Source organism: Rhineura floridana, chromosome 5 (assembly GCF_030035675.1).
Source record: "Rhineura floridana isolate rRhiFlo1 chromosome 5, rRhiFlo1.hap2, whole genome shotgun sequence".
Taxonomy (NCBI): Eukaryota; Metazoa; Chordata; class Lepidosauria; order Squamata; family Rhineuridae; genus Rhineura; species Rhineura floridana.
This window is the reverse complement of record NC_084484.1, coordinates 157,208,007-157,229,751: the sequence shown is the minus strand read 5'-3', so window position 1 is coordinate 157,229,751 and position 21,745 is coordinate 157,208,007. Positions and strand designations below refer to the sequence as shown.

At 41.7% G+C, this 21,745-nt stretch overlaps 1 protein-coding gene across 2 annotated transcripts in view; it reads left to right on the top strand.

Annotated features, from left to right (window-relative positions):
- The window catches only part of FGF9 (fibroblast growth factor 9), a 71,424-nt gene that overhangs the window by 17,759 nt on the left and 31,920 nt on the right, over positions 1 to 21,745 (top strand). Inside the window, exons 2-3 of one of the 2 annotated variants that reach the window (XM_061628558.1) lie at positions 12,736 to 12,839; positions 14,553 to 16,445. In XM_061628558.1, the coding sequence (XP_061484542.1) occupies positions 12,736 to 12,839; positions 14,553 to 14,804 (356 nt within the window). In that variant the 3' untranslated portion in view covers positions 14,805 to 16,445. Of the gene's footprint in view, positions 1 to 12,735; positions 12,840 to 14,552; positions 16,446 to 21,745 lie in introns of those variants that run through there. The other variant, XM_061628559.1, reaches the window with a different exon arrangement.

Here is a 21,745-nt window from a genome sequence, read left to right as displayed (position 1 = left end):
AATCCTGCCACGGATCGCGGTAGGGGAGCGCTGCTCTCCCACCCTAATGAGGGGCCCTTCAGGGGCCCCTCTGGGCTGTGGGGGTCCTCGGCCAGGGCCCCACCAATATTGTATCCCACCAATATTGATGGGCAATAACCATTACTGCTATACTGCCAGAGAGTGAGGTGGCTGGGATTCTCTCTCAGTTTTAACTTGAGCTAGCAGCAGCTCTTGCAGCTCTCAATGTGCATTCTGGCTCTTGAAGTTATGGAGAAACCTGGGTATGGCTGTCAAGTTGGCGCATGGATTGGATAGTTTTGCCACTTGGACACTTGCCCAGGAGCAGTTGCTGCTTGCCTCAGTTGAGCAGGCAAGTGGCAAACTGCAATCCTGCCCTTGTTTTCCTCCCCCCAAAGAGCAATAAGTCATGTCATCTGTACAAGTACTTTACTTCTGAATTGAGTGTACAGCTGTTCCACTGGAATTTAAACTACAGCTTTGCCTTTTTTGCTTCCCTGTCTTTTGATGAGAAAAGGAGTGGCTATTCCATATTACCTTGAGTGGTAGCTCATGGAAGATGCAGCCTTTGAAAAAGGAACTTTACCTCTGACTGGAAGGGCTGAAACTGTTGTGCTCCGCTTGAGATTTTTTTTGTTGGGTCCCTTTGAAACAATCTGGGGAAATTGCAGCCAATTTAACTCCAGATTGCAATTGGTCAAATGCAAACCCTGAAAGGATCACATCCAACAGTAAATGGCCAGAGTGAGTACTCGTGTACATTTTCATTTCTAGTTAGATAACATTGGCAGCCTAATGATCCGCATCTAAGTCTCTTGCAACCTGATGTATGGGAAATCACTGCTCAGCAACCCAATTGTAATGTTTGTTGCAACAGCATAGAAGGGCTTAGAATGGTACAGCAATCCAGCACAGGCCATGATATTGTTACACACTCCCCAATATCCAAATCGTGAGAGATTTCGGTGTGTGTGTGCCAGCCAGCACAGACTTTGGATATGGTTTCCTTAGAATGAAGGTTACCAGACACTGTGGTGTCTTTGTGATATATAGTTTTATTTATTTATAAAGAGATCATATTGTTGGATAATAGAATGGACCAAGGAATTTCAGAAGAAAATCACCCTGTGCATTTATCACAGCAAATCCTTTGATTGTATAGATTATGAAAAACTATGGAAGAAATGGGGGTGCCACAGCATCTGATTGTCCTGATGCGCAACATATACTCTGCACAAGAGGCTACTGTAAGGACAGAATATGGAGAAGCCAATTGGTTCCCATTTGGAAAGGGTGTGAGACAGGGGTGTATTTTATCACCCTATTTGTTTAACCTATATGCAGAACATATACGGAAAGTGGGATTGGACCAAGATGAAGGAGGTGTGAAAGCTGGAGGGAAAAATATCAATTTAAGATATGCAGATGATACCATACCACTAGCAGAAACCAGTAATGATTTGAAACGAATGCTGTTGAAAGTTAAAGAGGAAAGCACAAAAGCAGGACTACAGCTCAACATCAAGAAGACTAAAGTAATGACAACAGAAGATTTATGTAACTTTAAAGCTGGGAATGGGACATTGAACTTGTAATGGATTATCAATACCTTGGCACAGTCATTAACCAAAATGGAGACAATAGTCAAGAAATTAGAAGAAGGCTAGGACTGGGAAGGGCAGCTATGAGAGAACTAGAAAAGGTCCTCAAATGCAAAGATGTATCACTGAACACTAAAGTGAGGATAATTCAAACCATGTTATTCCTGATCTCTGTATGGATGTGAAAGTTGGACAGTGAAAAAAGTGGATAAGAGAAAAATCAACATTTTAAATGTGGTGTCGGAGGAGAGCTTTGCAGATACCATGGACCGCAAAAAAGATGAATAATTGGGCATTAGAACAAATTAAACCAGAACTATAATTAAATGCTAAAATGATGAAACTGGGGTTATCATACTTTGGACACATAATGAGATGTCATGATTCACTAAAAAAGACAATAATACTAGGAAAAACAGAAGGGAGTAGAAAAAGAGGAAGGCCAAACAAGAAATGGATTGATTTTATAAATGAAGCCGCAGACCAGAGCTTACAAGATCTGAACAGGCTGGTTTATAACAGATGCTGTTGGAGGTTTCTGATTCATAGGGTTGCCATAAATCAAAATTGACTTGAAGGCACATAACTGTTGGAAGTGGGGCAAGAGCAACTCCTGTTTGGGTTCTTTTGTTTGCATTCCAAAGGGAAGATAGAATTAGGGTGCTCTAGCTGACTAGGTTTGCCTACCTTTACCTGTGCTATTCTCTACCTAACTTCCTGCCATTGTAAACTGATATGCTCAGGGAAGCTTATCTGCCCCTCCTTCCTTTGTCCTCTTCTTTGACTGTCCAAAGAGAGAGGAGACATCTTTGTCTTTGCTCTCTCTCCTGAGCCATGAGGGCAATATGTCTGGGCATTGTGCCTCCAACTTATTTCTATAAATGTATTTCTATAAACAGTAGCTTTTCTTATTTTACTGTCTTAAGTCTCAGTGATCTAAATACCAGGTAAAAGCCTGCTACTCGGGTAAATACACACACTGGCACACACAATCTCTGCATATACAAATTTCCATAACAAATGGTTATGGGTGCCCAGTAAGCTAAGTTGAATTGCAAGTTGTGCCTGAAAGCTAAAAAGGCTAAGTCTCAAAAGGAGATTCTAGTTAGTGAAAGAAAAGCAGAACAAAAATAGGAAACCATGGCTGAAGCATCAACACTTAAGACAAGCGTCCCAAGGCTGGAGAAGAACAATTATGTGCTTTGGAGTCTTCAAATGACTGTACTTCTGGAAGGGGAGAATCTACATGGAGTCCTAACTGATCTTGAACCCTCAGCAGTGGATGAAGAAGCCAGTTCATCCTGGAGGCATAAGCCTGCCAAAGCAAAATCTCTTCTTATTTCTGTTTTATCAGATGAGGCATTAAATGTTTGCATGGGATGTAGGAATGTGAAGGAAATATGGGAAAAGCTTGAAAATGTATATAACACAAAATCTAAAAATCATGTGATGTTTCTCTGTAAGTCGCTGTACATGCCGAAACAGTTTAGCACTCTAAATCTGAATCAACATCTGGAGAGATTTACAAGTCTGCTCCAAGAGTTAGAAAATTGTTAGATGAAGATTTACAAAAAGTAATTCTCCTGGCCTCTTTGAATGAACACCATTATATAACTGCTAGCATACTAGAACAGACAAATCAGCACCTGGATCAGATTATGTCATATTTGAAAGATCAGGACTATAAAGAGAGACAGGAACAAGCTCTGTCTGAAAAAGCAAATTTTACTGTGAGCAGAAACAGCAACCAAAGACAGGATAGATAGATGAGTCATCTCTCGAAGCCACAGGAGGGCACAGATAAATAGAGGAAGAATTGCTTCAAATGCAAATCTCCTAATCACCTTCAAAGAGATTGCCATAGAAGGGAGACAGGAGAAAGAGTTGATTTTAAACAAAGGCAAGCTGAAAGAAAAATACATGGCCAGACTAAAGTGAAGCATTCCAGTTACCACGTATCTGATGGAAAGAATGATTATAAAACCAGGTTTTTAATTGGCAATGGTTGTACTGCACATTTAATAAATGATAAAAAATTTGTTTAAGAATTTTAAAACTCATACACAGAATATAATGACTGTGTCTGGAGACAAGTTCTGTTCTCAAGGAATAGGCACAGTGTAGCTACTTTGCAAAACACCAGAGGGTGCCACAGAGCTTGAACTGAAGAATTGCCTATTTGTTCCAGCATTTAAAGATAATAAGTGCCACTAAAATAATGTTACTTGTAGGTGAACTTTATCTCAGTGGCAAAGTTTGCCAAGTTTTAGATCAAGGAGAAGTATGTTGTACTGCAAAATTGAAAAATGGACTTTTGCAGTTAGAATATTTTGAAACTATGCATGCAAATACAGCCAAAGAAACCTGTGATTTTGGATGTTTACATGTTTGGCACAGAAGAACAGGACATGCCAGCTTCGCCAGAATCAGTGCTCTAGAGAAGGAAAATATGGGTAGAGGTATTAAAATTAGACAGTGTAAATCTACAGAAAAATGTGAGTGTTGTCTAAAGACAAAAAGTGTAAAACCAAAATTTCCTAAGAAAAGTGAAAGGAAAACTACAAAACCTCTAGAATTAATTCACACTGACCTTTGTGGACCCATGAGAATGCCATCACAGTGGAAATTTATACATGCTGACTTTCATAGATGATTACACAAGGTATACTACAGTGTACCTAGTGAGAGATAAAAGTCAAGTACTTCAAACATTGAAGGACTATGTTAGAGTTGTGTCCAACAAATTTGGCAGAAAGCCACAAATTATAAAATCTGACAACAGAGGAGAATTTGTGTCCAGGACTATGCAAGACTTTCTATGTGAGGAAGGCATAGAGCACCAGACTACAATTATCTATAGTCCGGAACAAAATGGTGTCATGGAACGTATGAACCAAACTCTTGGACATATGATTTGTTTCTTGTTTGAAGATGCACAGTTACCACAGAAGCACTGGGGGGAAGCAGCGGGTACTGCCACCTCTCTGCAGAACTAACTTCTGGGGTCTGCAACCAACAAAACACCTTTCAAGCTATGGCATGATCAGACACCAAGCGTGTCTCACCTTTGTGTATTCAGCTGCAAGGCCTTTGTACACATCCCATAACAAAAGAGGTCAAAATTTGGCAACACTACCAAGGAAGTAATATTCATTGGATATTCTTCAATGCAGAAGAGATACCGAGTCATAGATCCCAAAACTGGTGAAATTGGAGTATACAGGGCTGTCCACTTTGATGAAGGAAAGTGTGCACACCAACCAGAAGGGGCGCCACACCAAAGAGATGACAGCGAAATGGAAGAAGAAACGGAGCTATTCTTCCACAGCAGAAGGTATAACAGTAATACACCAGCAGAGGAAGATGAGGAGTCTGAGCCAGAAGGGGCAGCCGAAGCGCCAGCACCCAGACGCTCTGAATGCACCAGCAAAGGTGTACCACCAGAGAGACTTGCTTACCTTGTGAGAGATGAACTTCCAGAGCAAGAGATTGAAGCCTTACCCAAAGCTGAAGCTGAGAGATGGAGGCAGCCAGCCAAGGAAGAGCTGGAAGCTCTACACAAGAATAAAATGTGGACACCGACCAAGCTTCCTCAAGGAAGGAAAGCTGTAGGCTGCAAGTGGATATTCAAGAAAAAGCCAGATGCTGAAGGAAATGTTGAAAGATACAAGGCAAGACCAGTAGCCAAAGGATACTCTCAAAAGTATGGACAAGACTACTATGAAACATTTGCTCCTATAGTCAAACACACAACTATCAGAACTCTTCTGAGTGTTGCTGCTAACAAGAAAATGCAGGTGGAGCACATGAATATAAAAACAGCATTCTTGCATGGAGAAATAGAAGAGGAAATGTACATGCAACCACCACCAGGGTTTGAAGTTCCAGGAAATGAAACCCTAGTGTGTAAACTTCAAAACTCCATCTATGGATTGAAACAGGCTGCCAGAGACTGGAATGATAAACTGAGCAAAATGCTCTTGAAAGAAGGCTTTGTACAAGGCAGAGCAGAGCCATGCCTGTACAGCAGATTCAAGAACAACGGATGGAGTTACTTACTGATTTATCTTCATGATCTACTGTTGGCTTGTCAAGACCCACTGGACAAGCAACAACTAGTGAATCATCTCAACAAGGAGGTTGAAGTGAAGTGCCTAGGTAATGTCACTCACTACCTCAGAATACAAATTGAAAGAGAAGATGATGGATCCTTCTTGCTGAGTCAAAGACAAAAGATCCAAGACCTTCTCTAGAGTCTGATTCATAGGGTTGCCATAAATCAAAATTGACTTGAAGGCACATAACTGTTGGAAGTGGGGCAAGAGCAACTCCTGTTTGGGTTCTTTGTTTGCATTCCAAAGGGAGGATAGAGTTAGGGTCCTCCAACTGGCTAGGCTTGCCTACCTTTACCTGTGCTTTTCTCTACCTAACTTCCTTCCACTGTAAACCGATATGCTCAGGGAAGCTTATCTGCCCCTCCTTCCTTTGTCCTCTTCTTCGACTGTCTGAGGAGAAAGGAGACATCTTTGTCTTTGCTCTCTCTCCTGAGCCATGAGGACAATACCCACGTCTGGCCATTGCGCCTCCAACTTAATTAGTTAGAACTAGGTATCCTATCTACTATGTATTTCTATAGATAAAGTAGTTTTTCTTATTTTACTAAGTCTTAAGTCTCAGTGATCTAAATGCAGGGTAAAAGCCTGCTACTTGGGTAAATACACACACTGGCACACATGCATCTCAGACCGCTGACGAGCTCTGCATATACATATGTCCATAACAATAACAACATCAAATTTATTTATAAAAGTATTGATATATCGTCCTTTCATAAAATATCAGGGAATATAAAGCAATATTTAAAAAAACCAAGTAAAAGCAGTATAATACACTATCTAGGCTGAGCATAAGATGGAAGAGCTCCAACATACTTTGCTCCCCGTTAGGGCCACATTCACATCATACATTTATTCCACTATTATTCTACTTCTTGGTTCCCCGACCACCACCACCCCAATCCTGGGAAGTGTAGTTTGTGAAGAGAACTAAGAGGAGATTTGTGTTCTCACAGAGTTACAATTTGTAGAGTGGTTTAACAGCCAGTCCTCTTCCCAGAGAACTCAGGGAATTGTAGTTCTGTGAGGTCTCCTAACAACTCTCAGCACCCTTCACAAACTACGCTTTCCAGGATTCTTTGCAGGAAGCCATGACTGTTTAAAGTGGAATAATAGTGGAATAAAGTTATGGTGTGAATGTGGTCTAGGTTTCTAGAGCGGGGCATGCAAAGCTATAGTGTTGGATTCAGCACAGAGAACAAGTCAAATTTCATAAAATCATAGAATCATAGAATAGTAGAGTTGGAAGGGGCCTGTAAGGCCATCAAGTCCAACCCCCTGCTCAATGCAGGAATCCAAATCAAGCATTCCCGACAGATGGCTGACAAATTTCTGTGCCTTTTCCCAGCCAAAAGAAGACTACACTCACCAATGACACCACCTCCAGCCAGGACAGTGGTGGAAAGGCACAGCCTGTGTAGCTCTCTACTGGGAGTATCTTCAGCTAGTTTGTGTGGCAACCAGTCACATGTAGTCATGCAAAGAGAGAAACTTAACGGACTTGGCTAGAGCCGCTAAACAAAGAGACTGGTCTGATATCTTTCGCAGTCTGTCTTTCTACAGAATGCCATCGTCCAGATATACAGCCATAGGCTTGAATGTCAAAGATGACATCCAGAGCAACCTCGCGAATCCCTCAGGATCATTATCCTGGAGCTGTAACAAGCCTGTGCTAGCATCAGGGTCATATTCAGCAGTGTATACTGATTTGGGTTTTAAAGCAATTAGGAAAAACCCACAAAATCCTGCAAAGAGCAAAGGGCAGGGCAGTTAGCCAGTTGATATCCCATTGTCTGGTTGATGCCCTGTAGGTGGACGTATGCACCTTGTCGCTTTGGCCATAGTGGCAAAGTTATGCTTGATCTTTGCAAATAAAGCATTATTGAGGACTGCATCTTTAGAAGTTTTGGGGTATGAATGGGTTTCGAGAGGCAGGATTCAAACCTCAGGAATCCTTAAATTTAACATGATTCAGCTCTTAAACTGTATGTGTGTGTTGCTGTTTATGGAATGTGCACATCAATTATATACTGAGAACTTTCAGAAGAGCCCTGAGTTAAATAAAAGAGCTATTAACTTGGCAAAACTCATGTTATGGACAATGGGCCCAATCCAGAATGTTTTGTACTTTGATTTCAGTAGGTTTCAAGCTTGCCTAGGATACTCTGGATTGTTTTGCCTAAGAGAGTGTGCTGAGCAAACAGTAGTATAACTGAAGCATTTCCCATTGCAATATATAAACTGTGCTCTTTGTGGGTTTCACAGACTTCTCAAGAACAGAGAGACGTGGAAAAGCAGCAAGCAGCAGTTACTTTTACTTTCAGATGGTCAGCAGTGTGTGACCCAGCCATCTCAAATTAGAGTAACAGTTTCACTTCCAATTTACTTCTAAACTAGCATGAAAGAGACCAGATTTATAAATCTAGAACCTACAATATTAGACAATAGGCATATAACCTAAGAATTGGCCTCCCTTAACATTGCTTGGTGATTATATGTACACAGGGGAAACATGACAGTTTGGTGAAAGTTTTACAGGAGAAGCCCCGTTAGCAAGATTTGGAGCCCCTGTTTATGTAGCTCCAAACAAGGAGCAAGCTTAAATAGTTTCAATGGGCTGTTTGTATCAGATATTCTACCACAAATATTGCACTTAGCAGAATACTGATTTTATTTTGTTGTACTTAGCACAAATGTAAAGCAATTTAAAATTTATAGTTTTTTTCGAAGTAGAGGTTATCAGTGCAATGATGAATAAAATATACAGCAATGATCCATAGTAATCCCTTAGAGAAGGTACACAGTGCTTCTCTTCTGTGTGATCTTGGTTACAAAGCTGTATCCTTGGGCTTCTCCTTGTTTGCTGGATTTATGTTGCTGTTTCTCAAGGCAGCAATTATTTTGTGAAAGATGCAAAATGAATTGATCCATAATCCGTGCAAGTGCTTTTCTGTTGGTCATGCTGTTGTTTTCATCTTCTTCATAATAATTCATTTATTTTCATGGGAACCTCCTTTCTCCCTTCAGAATGCTGCCCGGTAACTTCTGTTGCTCTGTTTGACCCGTGCCTCACAATCCATCTTTCTTCATTGGCATTATTTTACACCCACCCTATTTCCCTGCTCTTGTCCTGCACATCTCTGGTTTTGGTTTTAATATAGATTTTGACCTGATGGCTTGGGTCCTTGTACAGCATGTAGTCAACCCTTAGTTGAGCTTTAAACATTTCTGTAATAAATAAAAATGTAGGGTAGTGCAAGAAATATTTTGGTAATAGTTTTTGAGAGAGATTTAAAGGAGGATGGGAAAGAGATATGCACTAGTTCATTGATATTCCTGGTTGGACCATGGTACAAACAAAAACTAATGTTTGGTAGATCTGTCTGGGGAACTGGCATTTCCCCCCATCCCACTCCTCCTCCTCCTTTTCCTTCCCTCCAGTTCATCTTTCTCCTATGGGGAAGGGGTGGTACCTTGGTGGTACAGCATGTGCTTTGCATGCAGAAAAGTCCCAGGATCAACCCATGGCATCTTCAGGAAGGGCTGGGAAAGACCCCAGTCTTAAACCCTGGAGAGCCACTGCCAGTCAGTGTAGACAGTACTGAGCTAGATGGACCAAGCAGTTTTTATAAAGCAGCGTTGTGTGTTCCCAGATACATATGTTTACTGGCTTAGACAATACCGTGATCATTTCTGAAGCTTCTAATAGAGCAGGGGAAGGGAACCTGTGGACGTCTGGATACTACTGGACTCGTAACTTCCATCAGCCCCAGTCAATATGGACAATGGCCTGGGTTCATGGAGTTCAACATCTTGTGATGCCATGAGATATATCGTGATCTTTGATTACACTTGGTAGAATAGCACATTTTTAACAGCTTTATTTGGCAGGTCACACTCCTTGCAGAATTTTGTCCATATACTGTAACTTATATGATATGGCAAAAGCTGGTTATTGTTCATAGCCCATCTGCAAAATCCTCTGATAAGGACATAAGAAGAGCCCTGCTGGATCAGACCAAAGAGCCTATCTAATTCGGAATCCCACAGTGGCTAACCAGATGAGAAGCCCACAAGCGGGACGTGAACGCAATAGCCCTCGTAAAGTTGACTGATATGATAAAATTGTGACAACACTGTAAAAGTTGATGTGGACAAATCCTAACTATTAGGAGGGAAAAGTTAATGATGTAAGATGGAAAATCACTTCAGTTGTTATCCGAGAAGATTATTGGTTTGGTTGAAAGAAAAAGGTTGCCAAGGGCCTTGTAGAAGATTGGAGGGGCAGTGCTCTGCAGGGGGACTGGTAAGACAGTGAGCTAAAGAGGGTTAGTTGGCTGAAAGCTAAGGAGCTCAACTAAGCACTGAAGGAGGAAGAAGGGACTAAGTACTTAAGAAACAAGTGCAAAGTTCTACATTTTATATTGTTTTAAATTTTAAAATTGTGTTTTAAATTGTTTTTAAAATATGTGTTTTAAATTGTATATTTGTTTTAATCCTTTTGGTTGCTGTAAACCGCCCAGAGAGCTTCGGCTATGGGGCAGTATACAAGTGCAATAAATAAATAAATAAATAAATAAAACTAAATGCACAGTTATAAGATGGGGGATACTTGGCTCAGCAAAACTACATGCAATCACAAGCTGAACATGAGCCAGCAGTGCAGTGTGGCTGCAAAAAAGGCAATGTTATTTTAAGCTGCATTAACAGAAGCATAGTTTCCAGATCGCATGAGGTACTAGTTCTCCTTTATTGGCACTGGTTAGGCCTCATCTTGAGTACTGCGTCCGGTTCTGGACACCATACTATAAGAAGGATGCAGACAAACTAGAACAGGTTCAGAGGAGGGCAAGAAGGATGTTCAGGGGACTGAAACCAAAGCCCTATGAAGAGAAACTGAAAGAACTGGGCATGTTTAACCTTGAGAAAAAAAGAATGAGGAGAGATATGATAGCACAAGTACTTGAAAGGTTGTCATGCAGAGGAGGGCCAGGATCTTTTCTCAATCATCCCAGAGTGCAGGACACAGAATAATGCGCTCAACTTACAGGAAGCCAAATTTCAACTGAACATCAGGAAAAACTTCCTAACTGTTAGAGCAGTACCACAGTGAAACCAATTACCTAGGAGGTGGTGGGCTCTCCAACACTGGAGGCCTTCAAGAGGCAGCTGGACAAGCACCTGTCAGGTATGCTTTAAGTTGGACTCCTGCATACACATTTTTGCAAGCAATTTCTCCTAGTATAATGCATTTTTATATTGTACTTTCACCAATATATTTATTTTTATGCATACTTTCCACTAAAATATGCATTTTTGTAAACATTGGTTGGAGAAATGCATTGCAAAATTTGGATAAGTGTGACTTTTGAAGAATGGCTGTGTTTCAGTTCTCATATTGTTTCAGAAAATAAGAATTTAATAGATTCGGCTTTAAATGGAAACCGAATAGACTTTCTTCCCCATCCCTATTTACGAGGCTGGGTTTCTTAGGGGTGTGTGTGTTTGAAGCATAAACATGGCAGGCCGGGAAGAAAGTACTCTACTCGTCCTTCTTCTCCAAATTACCCCATCCTGGATTCTTTTTTCCTGAAATAAAAAGATCCAAAGAACCATCAAGATTTGGTTATTTACTGTCTGTTGAAATTTAGCTACTGAATTACGGCAACACACAGGTATTGGTAACATAATGGGTTTATTAACCAGCTTTTCTACAGTCCTCTGGCAAGGCTTTTGCTGCAGGCCTGCAGGAGGATTTCAAGGGAAGGGAGGGAGGAGTTGTGCTCAGGGTTGGCGTCTGGTCAGCATGGTTGGGCACCTGCCAAGAGACCGTCTTCCTGCAGGGGGTCCACTGATGAGAGTCTCCTGGACATGCTCCTCCTCTTCAGAATTGCAGTCTGTTTATTTGTTCACTTCCCTCTTGTTTGTGAGCAAGTAAGCAACAGAGGTGGTGAGAAGGCTTGGTAAAGCTTGCAAATTGCCATCTTGTCTTTTGGCTCAGTCTGCCAAGCAGCCGTGAGGCAGAGGAGCAGCAGTAGGTGGGAACAATTGGAGGAAGAGAGCAGACTCGCTGAGGGAGGGGCACGGAGGGTGTGTCTTGCCCAAGCACCCCCCAAAATCTGGAGCTCGTTGTACTTCACAGAAAAATGCACAAATAATTGATAGTGCCTGAACATAACACAGGCTTACATACATTTGTATGTGTAACATGTATTTAGACGAGGGATGGGGATCCAAGAGCCAAAAGTGGCCCCCCAAGCCTCTCTTTCTGGCCCTTGGGGCTCTCCCCAGCTTCAACCCTCACCAATCTTGCTTCACACACTTCCTGAGTGTCTTTGCCTGGCTGGATTGGGCCCTTGAACTCTGATGATGCCTCTTGCTTGCCTGGAGGAAGGACAGAGAGGGGTGTGTAGAAACTAGCCTTCTATCGAAATGTAAACTGTATTACTGCCCACTACTGGTATGTGGCCCCCCAAAGGTTGTCCAGTTAAGGAATGTGGCCCTTGGGCTGAAAAAGGTTCCCCATCCATGACTTAGACCCAAAGAAGTGCTTTATGAACTTGGCGTTTGGTTTTCAATGGATTCCGAATAACCTTCCACAGCCTATCACATAAATACCTTTTTAAAAACAACAACCAGCCTGCAAAACATGTTGCCAACTTTCTGCATGTCCCAGCTTGCCAAAGGATTGCTGGAACGCTGGGTATGGAAAGGTACTTGATTGGAAGGACTTATGAAAAATCGCTTTGAAGGAGTAGCCCTCTTTGAAGGGCTGAGGTTTTCACTTGGCACTCCTGTGCCGTCTGCATTGCATAATTTCAGGAGAAAGCTCAGCCCGGTTGCCTTTTATATGCTGAGGATGTCCATATCTCCTGTAATTACTCATCTGTTGGCATTCCTCCTTCTGGTGGAAAACATCTGCCATCTTCATAATACCTCTCAGTCCATTTAAAAGTTGATCCAAAGTACTGAATCTGTGAATGGAAACGGTATGTACATTTTTGTGTTGTGTTTTGCAGGTATCCTGGAATTTATCAGTATAGCAGTGGGCCTGGTCAGCATTCGAGGGGTAGACAGTGGACTTTATCTGGGGATGAATGAGAAAGGGGAACTATATGGCTCGGTAAGTTCCTTGTAGTTTTAAAAAAATCTTGGCCTCTGTGTGCTTTGAACTTGTTGCTATCGCTGTTTTGAAATGGTTATCATATGGAAGTTCATGGCTGTGGCTGTGTAACAAGATACTGTGCAGATATCTGGTCCAAGATGCTACAATCTAGTTAGGAAGAATAAGGAAGATGCTATTAAGAGTGGATATAGCTGGCTACAATTTGTAGGTGCCAAATTTCTTAATTTGACAGACTGATCCTAAGAGACCCACATTTTCATTAAATACACTTGAAAGCTGGGGTGTATTTGCATTGTCATGACCTATAGGTTTGTGCTGGTGCTGGTGCTCACCTAGGATGTTAAACTGGTATATCACTTTGGATGGCACCACTGCCCTGCTAACAGCTACCATTAGCAGATGCATCCCTGTGCTGTTTTCAGAACTCTTATGTGCCCTAGGAATAAGCAAGGGAGGGTGAGTGAAATAAGAAAGTCTCAAGTATGTGTAAATCTCCAAGACATTCCAGTTACCATGGAACCATTTGTGGCAGGGATAGCCAAAGTAGTGCCCTCCGTATGTTTTGGGCTACAGTCCTGTCACCCCCAGCTATGGTCCGGGATGATGGGGGGTAATAATCCAAAACATCTGGAGGGCACCATACCCTTGATCTGTGGCTACATCCACATTAACAAGATGAATGGCATTTTATATTTCTATAGGGCTTCTGTTCTTGTTTTCTTCTGTTCACAGCTTTTATATGAGAGAATGAGAAATTCCCCTTATTTCACCATACCAAGATGCATTTTTGTTGTGGCTCTTCAGCAATCCAGAATATCTTGAAGTCCTCAGTGATGCCCAGTGTAATGATTACATTTGTAGCATAAGTAGGCTTTATGTCCATTCCTTATTTTTCTTCCCACCTCTGAAGCCATGGGAGGGTTCTCCTTTACTCTATTTTTTTAATAGTAGTTTCTTGAATGAGGAAGAAGCAGTAGAGTCCATTTGAGGTGTAGAAGGGAATAGAGTTGTGCAGCATTGACCCCTGCAACTGGCAAGTAGTATGAGTCCTCTGCGTGAGCTAGGTCAGGTATAAATACCAGGAGCTAGGCCTTGGGCCCTTCCCAGTTGAGATGGACCAAGCCATTTTTTTGTTTGAGGCAAGACAACAAATGGCACTCCCTAGTTCATAGTATGCATGGCTGCTCAAGTTATTTTGGTACCTGAAACATCCTGCAAGTGCCCCTCTCACTGCCTCTCAGAAAAAAACATACAATAAATTTACATACAAACATTCAAAAAATTTACTGCCCTTTCATGATGCCCCAAACTGGCTGCTTGAGATGACTGCCTCACTTTGCTTAATGGTAGGACTGGCCCTGTCCAGGTCAACAGAGCAGCATACCATAGTGGCAAATTCAGAAGTGCAGGGTCCCTTCATGTTAGTCACGGCCACACTTCCCTCCTCATTATTATTGTTGTTATTATTATTATTTGCTACTTGGTTGAGAATGTGATCCTTGTTAATGCCTTCTTCCACAACAACAGACATCCCTAGGAGCCAATCAGTATGAAAGGGGAGGGTGTTAGCTATTGAGAAGAATCTTCTCAGTGGCTGACTTACCTTTTTTCACACTGATTGGCTCCAATCAGCAGAAAGGACAAGGAAGCATGGTAGAAGACTCTTCTCAGTGGCTAACACACTCTCCTTTCATGCTGATTGGCGTGTAGGATGCTGGAGACATTGGGATCCTACGTCCCAAAACTAAGGGGTCTAAAACACCCCCTGGGACCCCAGATGACTACAACCCTGCAGAGCAGTTTCTACGGTTTGCTGCAGTTCTGACTCCAGCTTCCAGCTTCTTGGGCTTACTCCGCTGGCCTTCAGGACTTTTGGCTCTGCTGCCCACATCCTTGGCCTGGCTCAGACATACTCCATACAATTTTTTCCACCCTCATTTTAATTCCTCTCTCAGGATGTAGATGTACGAATAGTCCCTGCATGGCAACCATCTTACATCATAAAGAAGGAATGATGAAGGGGTCACCAAATACAAGAATGTAGACAGGAGACCTCAAAGATGCACAAAGGATGATTGGTTGGCTCAACACGTTTTTGAGAAAAGGAGCAGGGAAGGGAGAAAGCAGTTGTGTGAGCTGCCTTCCATTCCTGAGATGCTTTGGATACAAGATATTTTAGTCAATGTATATCCAGCAATAGTAAAATACAGCTAGTAAGAAAAGAGCAGCAATAAAACAAAACATCTCTACAGGAGAATAATGAAACCAAGTGACTGGCAAAACAGGGATGTCTTCACTGCTCACCTAAAGGCCAAGAGCAGGATCCAGTTGGGCTTCCTGTGGGAGGAACGTCCATAACCGTGGCACTGTTATCGAGAAGGTTCTGTTACTTGTCCCTGCCAGGCCAGCCTCTGAAGGCAGAGGAATGTGGAAGAGGGCCTATGATGACAAATGTAGTGAGCAGTTAAATGGGAGAAGGCCAATCAAATACCCTGGACACAAGCAATTCAGGGCTTTATACCAGTACATGCAAGCCTTCATTTGATCAAATAAGAAACATGCACATCACATGAACCAGCCCTTTGACTAATTATTTTGCAAGTGATGTTGAGTATCCAGATTTCAGAACTTTATTTCTCTCCTAGCAACACCATTAGCCACAGCATGGGTAAGAGGGAACTAAAGTGGAGTCAAAAGCAATATTTGTAAGATGCACAGAAGGATGGATATAGTCTGTGACAAAAGAGGATAAAATGGGTGACCAAGAAGGATGGGGCGGGCAGTTGGCTCTTTATTTAGTGGTATGGTTGGAACAGGTGCTACTGGACTAACTAACTAAATAAGATGCAGAATATAAAGCCTAGCTAGGTGAGAATTTGTGAGTCTGTGAGGAATGTGATATTGTGATGGGGGAAATGAGGAATAGGCAGCACTGATGGATACCATTTGTGTTGTAAAACACAAATGGTGAACAATGAGCGATACGTAGTAGAGTCTGGTGTTTGAGGTGGAATGTGAGTAAGTGGAAACTATAATACAGAAAACACGAGCAAGAAGATCCAGTCAATCACTTAGATTTCTTTTGCACAGCAAAAAGTGTCCTTACAATGTGGTAATACCCAGATTTATGCAATAGCTCACTAACAGGAGTAGGAAGATTAAAAAATAACTAATGGCTGTTGCAATTTTATTAGTCAAGGAAGCCTTTATTGTATTATAAACAGGCCAGTACTTCAGACTTTTTTATCTTATAATTTTAAGTCTGAAAAGCAAATATTTCAATGTACTATGAAGGAAGGCATGAAACTAGCTTCTTTTACTAATGAAAGGGATTTGGAAAGTTGTTAATTTTGAATATGAGCTGGCATTTGTCCTTCCTGTGTTAATTTTTGCAGTGGATGCTTATGAGAGTTTTAATGTCATACTGAACTACAGAAGCTATTTTTTGCTGAATGTTTAATGTACAAGGAGCTAATGAAGTACTTGGCAGTTCTATGTCTGGGGCATAAGCTGTGCTTTTATGCAATTCCCACTTCCGCTGGTGGGGCTTGCGTAGGAGAAATTCCTGGTGGATTGTACCCCTAGGCTGGCTGGGTTGGCTTTAAAAACTACACAGAAGATGGGCCTTGCTGTCAGACTACAACATGATGAAAAGTGGCTGTGATCTAATTCCATTAGTTTCAATGAAACATAGCATCTAATATTCATGATCCTTTAGGGCCTTGTTGACACTGGCAAAATTAGTACCCATTTTTCAGTGACTGCCAACAGTAGCGCAAATACTGTTGTGGCCTGGAATCAATTCATATTTTCCTGTCATTTTGGGTCTTGATGTATGTGCCAGAAAATAAGTGCTCAGGATATTGGGCTATGCCAACCAGTGAACTGGTGCAGTATTGAAGAACTTGAGCTAAGATGGCATTGCAGAGTGCCTAAAACTGAACAATTATTGTTAATGGTTGCTGACATTGCAGTACTAGCTTCTGCTAAACGATGGGCGTACCTTTTTCTTGGGGGGGGGATGGCTACATTATAAATCACATGTGCTGAAGACAATTTCCAGAGGCATTGCCATGTTAGTATTTAAAGTGCCGAAAGACTGTATCATTGCAGCAGACTAACCTCTCTTAAAGTTGTCTGTAATATATGTCAAGAGTAGCCAAGTGGTGCCCTGCAGATATTGCTGGACTACAACTCCCACCAGCTCCAACCAATACGACCACTGGTTATGGTTGGTGGGAACTGAAATTCAGCAGTATCTGGAGAGTGCTGTGTTGGCTAGCTCTGATGTATATGGTCTATAGAGAAATGTAACTAGAGCTATGCAGATATGCAATGTTGTTGTTGTCATTCTGGTTACTGTTGTTAATAAGGTTAGAGGGAGGCCTGGGCTTCAGTACCAGGATCATATTTGAGGGGGCCTGCACAAGGTGCCCAGTGGTGAAACATGGCATGGACTCACATTCTTGGTGATGCAGTCTAGCATGGTCCCATCCTGCCCTGACAGGCTGATTGGGCAGTGGCAGGAGAAAGCATCCTAATGGTCATAAGAACATAAGAAGTTCCTGCTGGGTCAGGCCAATGGCCCATCTAGTCCAGCATCCTGTTACCACAGTGGCCAACTAGCTTCCCGTAAGAAGCCCACGAACAGGACCTGAGTGCAGACAGCACGCTCCCCTCTTGTGGTTTCCAGCAACTGGTATGTGGAAGCATATTGCCACCTATTATGGAGGCAGAGCATAGCCATCATGGCTAGTAGTCATTGATAGCCCTATCCTCCATGAACTTGTCTAATCCTCTTTTAAAGCCATCCAAGTTGGTGGCCTATTGTGGGTTGGGGGCAGATGTCCCAACAGCTTCAGACTGGCCAATGGCAGGTATCCCAGCTACAGTGCCAACAGGAGTGCTGTGCTCAGTCAGCTGGATTTGTGGGTGCCACCATTTTAATTCTGCTGGTGGTGTTGCATGTGTACAAGGGAAGTAGATGGCCATGCTGTGTTACAGGGGTGCCAAAGAAGTGGTGCTGACAGAACACCAGCTGGCCCTGAGAGCTATTTTAACTGCTCACAATGCAATGCCCATGATGTACATATATTGGGAGGGCATACCAGTTAAATGGCAGCATCTGCAAGCACCTCCCATGAGCAAAATTAATGGGTGGAGGGAGAGGGCAGATCAGATGCGGTGTTGGCAGTGATGGACCCTGCTAGGGGGCCCTGGCATTTGCCCATGTATGCCATGTACTAGTGCTGGGCTTATACAGTGTCATCTGTGTACAGATGACACTAGAATAATGTAAGGGGGAGGGAAGTAGTTGTGTTGGCTCATAAGAAAAAATCCAAAATCTGCATTAGGTCAATTCATTTATTAGGCCAACCAGAAATACTACAAAAATTATACAAGCTTTTGAGTTCTCTGGAACTCTGTATCAGGCTAGATGGTAAACAGAGGCGGGGGGGAGAACTGGGCAATGCTGGAGCCATGGATGGATTCTGCCTTGAGCCATAGCCTTAAGATTGAATGTGGGAAGAGGTAGAGGACATTCAAGCAATGACAGGTTTCTGTCCCAAATAACTTACAATGTAAATGCCATTTGGGGGGGTGGGGGACACAATTGAGAGAGGAAAGTCAAGGAAAAGCCTTGGGTAATAAGGGAGAAGAGTGATCAGTTGTGGGGCTCTGCATGTCTTTATCAGGAAACAGACCTGGACTTTGTGTTCTCCACACTAGAGGTGACACTAAATGTGCTTTGCATCTGATGCGTAATAGGCTTTTAAACATGCATCAACTTGTTTGTGGCAGTGGGGGAGCAGTGCCAGATAATTAAGAGAACCAGGACTGGCATGGAGAGATAATTTAACCCTTTATTTCCCTGCTGTGGTCCTAAGGAAGAAACCCTCCTCTGAAGCTATTATTTACATTGGGAGGAAATCGCCCATTGGTGTCAGTGAGTGATTTTTCTCCAAAGCTCCAGAAAAGGGATTTCCCTCAGAACTGAAACAGGCGAGGAAAGGGTTAAATTCCTCTCTGTTCTGATTCATTGGCAGCTGGTTACTAGGTACTTACATCTGGCCTGGTTGATTTAGAGGCCTCATATGGCTTCCCAACCACAAGGATTGATGCCGTAAAGCTCTTTTTTTTTTTTTACAATAATTTTTATTCAAATTTTCATAAAACATAGAAAACAAAATCATAAAACATTCAAAGACAAAAAACAAAACAAAACAAAAATGATTAAACAAAAAAAAATAAAATGTTGACTTCCCATTTGTCACATATCAAATCAGTTATAGGTCTACAATATATAACAATCCTGTCTCTTAAATCATATTATAAAATCACTTTCCTCCAGTAGTTATCTTAATTAATCATCAAATCTCATAAACATTACTTTATTCTTTCCACAAAAAGTCAAAGAGAGGTTTCAATTCTTTAAGAAATATATCTATCAATTTTTCTCCAAATAAACATGTCAATTAATCCATCTCGTTAATAATTATAATAATCTTATTGTCATAACCATAGTCCAAATAAACATTTCGATTAATCCATCTCATCAGAATCTGTTAGGTCCAATAATTTCAATAGCCATTATTCCATTATCCCTATTAGTTCCATCTTCCATCTTCAATAGTCCTGTTAAGTCCAGTAATTTCAGTGTCCAATCTTCCATTATCAGTATTCCATAATAATCTTGCTGTTGTAGCCATAGTCATATAATAAGAGTCTGATGGGAATTTCCTCTATCCCAAATATTTTCTTGCCATCCATTCTGAATAAGTTGCTGAAATACTGTTGTAAAGTCATATCTGTGTTCTTCTTTTTTACAAAATGCACTGGCTCATCTCTTAAGAGTTTTTCCATTGTCACATGGCTGCAGTTAATTCCATAGATTTTCTCTATATCAAGCTCCATCACATCATTCCAGTCCAGAAGATTATCCAAGCCATTGATAACTTTATCTCTAATATCTTCATTAATTTCTTCAGAGATAACGTTAAATTCCAAACAGTAGATTTTATTTCTAAAATCCATAAACTCCAGATCTTTTTCCAATTCCACATTTGTTCCAATCTCCAGGGCTTGTATCTTCCCTTTATTTTTTCTTTTCTCATCTCTGATCTCATTCTCCTCTCTCACAGGATCCCCTATTTCTTTACACTCCTGCGTCATTTTGCTCAGTTCAATTTTCAGCTCCTTACTACCCTGTCGCAGGGTTTGTTTCGTTATCTCAATCTCATCCATTATTTTCTGAAACATAATTACTTCCAGATTCTCAGCCACTTTCTTGATTGCCATTTTTAAAACCACGAAAACAAAGCAAAACAAAAATAAAGAAGAACCACTTCTTATTTCAGCAACAATTGGGTTAATATTCCAGGCTTGATGACATCACAGTATAAACAGAGCAACCTGCCTTATCTCTCTATGTTCAAGAATGCAAAACAAATTTAGTTCCCAGCATCAAAACAGTTAGTGGCGTCGTGAAGAAGCAGATTCGTCAAAATAAAATAGACCAAAAAGAGAATAGTCCCAGACAATATAATATTCCTCGGAATAGAAATCAGGAATAGAAATCCCTCTTCTGTTTATTATCTTTAGAATGCACTTCCAGGACAGCTTTTTGCGACAGAAACAGAGATAAGCTGTTAATTTCGTGAATAACAGAGAAGAGCTATATCTCACCCAGAAGTTGTCCAAAGCCGATCAATCTGACAAATCTCCTTTTGCTGCAACAATTTAAACCAAGTAAAAAAAATAATAGAAAGAAGGGTGCTTGCCTGTTAGTCCGTTCTCTCTTTAAAGAAAAGATAAACGTATCGCTTAAGCAGATAGAGCTTGTTAGGAAGTCCGTCCGGCATTGTTGGCTGGACCTTATCTCATAAATTAATGAAATCCAGTCCTCCCAACAAAAACAGGCTTTGAGGTTGATCTCTACGTTTCTCCCTGCCCGGGAGAAATTTCATCAGTCAAAAAAAAAAAATGTTCTGACTGATTTATATCTGAATAAGCTTCTTTTGAGGCGGGAGCCCGTCCCAAAAGCAGGCACAAGCGAAGTCACCCTTCCCGGAAGTCCGATGCCGTAAAGCTCTTGATGTCCTTGATGAAGCTTCTGAGACTTAACCACAAAGAATCCTAGGTGTCATCTTCAGGGCCATAAGATTCCCAGTTCAATTCACACATTTTCTGACAGGACAGAAGGGCTAAGCTGGGGTAGCCAGTGTGGTGCCTTCCAGATGTTGTTGGACTGCAACTCTCATCGGCCTCAGCCAGCATGGCCGATAGTCAAGGATGATGGAAGTTGTAGTCCAGCAACATCAGGAGAGCACCTGTCCAACCCCCTGCTCAATGCAGGAGTCCAATTTAAAGCATACCTGATAGGTGCTTGTCCAGCTGCCTCTTGAATGCCTCTAGGGTTGGAGAGCCCACCACCTCCCTAGGTCATTGGTCCCATTGTCATACTGCTCTAACAGTTAGTAAGTTTTTCATGATGTTCAGCAGAACTTTGGGTTTCTGTAACTTGAGTTCATTATTCCATGTCCTGCACTCTGGGATGACCAAGAAGAGATCCTGGCCCTCCTCTGTGTAACAACCTTTCAAGTACTTGAAGAGTGCTATCATATCCCCCTTCAGTCTTCTCTTCTCAAGGCTAAACATGCTAATGGGATAGTCAATGTGGTGCCCTCCATATGTTGTTGGACTCCATCAGCCTCAGCCTATGGTCAGGGATGATGGGAGCTGTGATCCAACAGCATCTGGAGGTCATCACATTGGCTAACCTTCTGCTAAACTATCATTTAGCGTTATGTCTGAATGAGACCTTTGTGTGCATGAGGGAATGTTGTTGAGGGTAACATACAAAGAAGGAGAAAAACATTTCTAGTCAAGTGGTATTGCCTTCA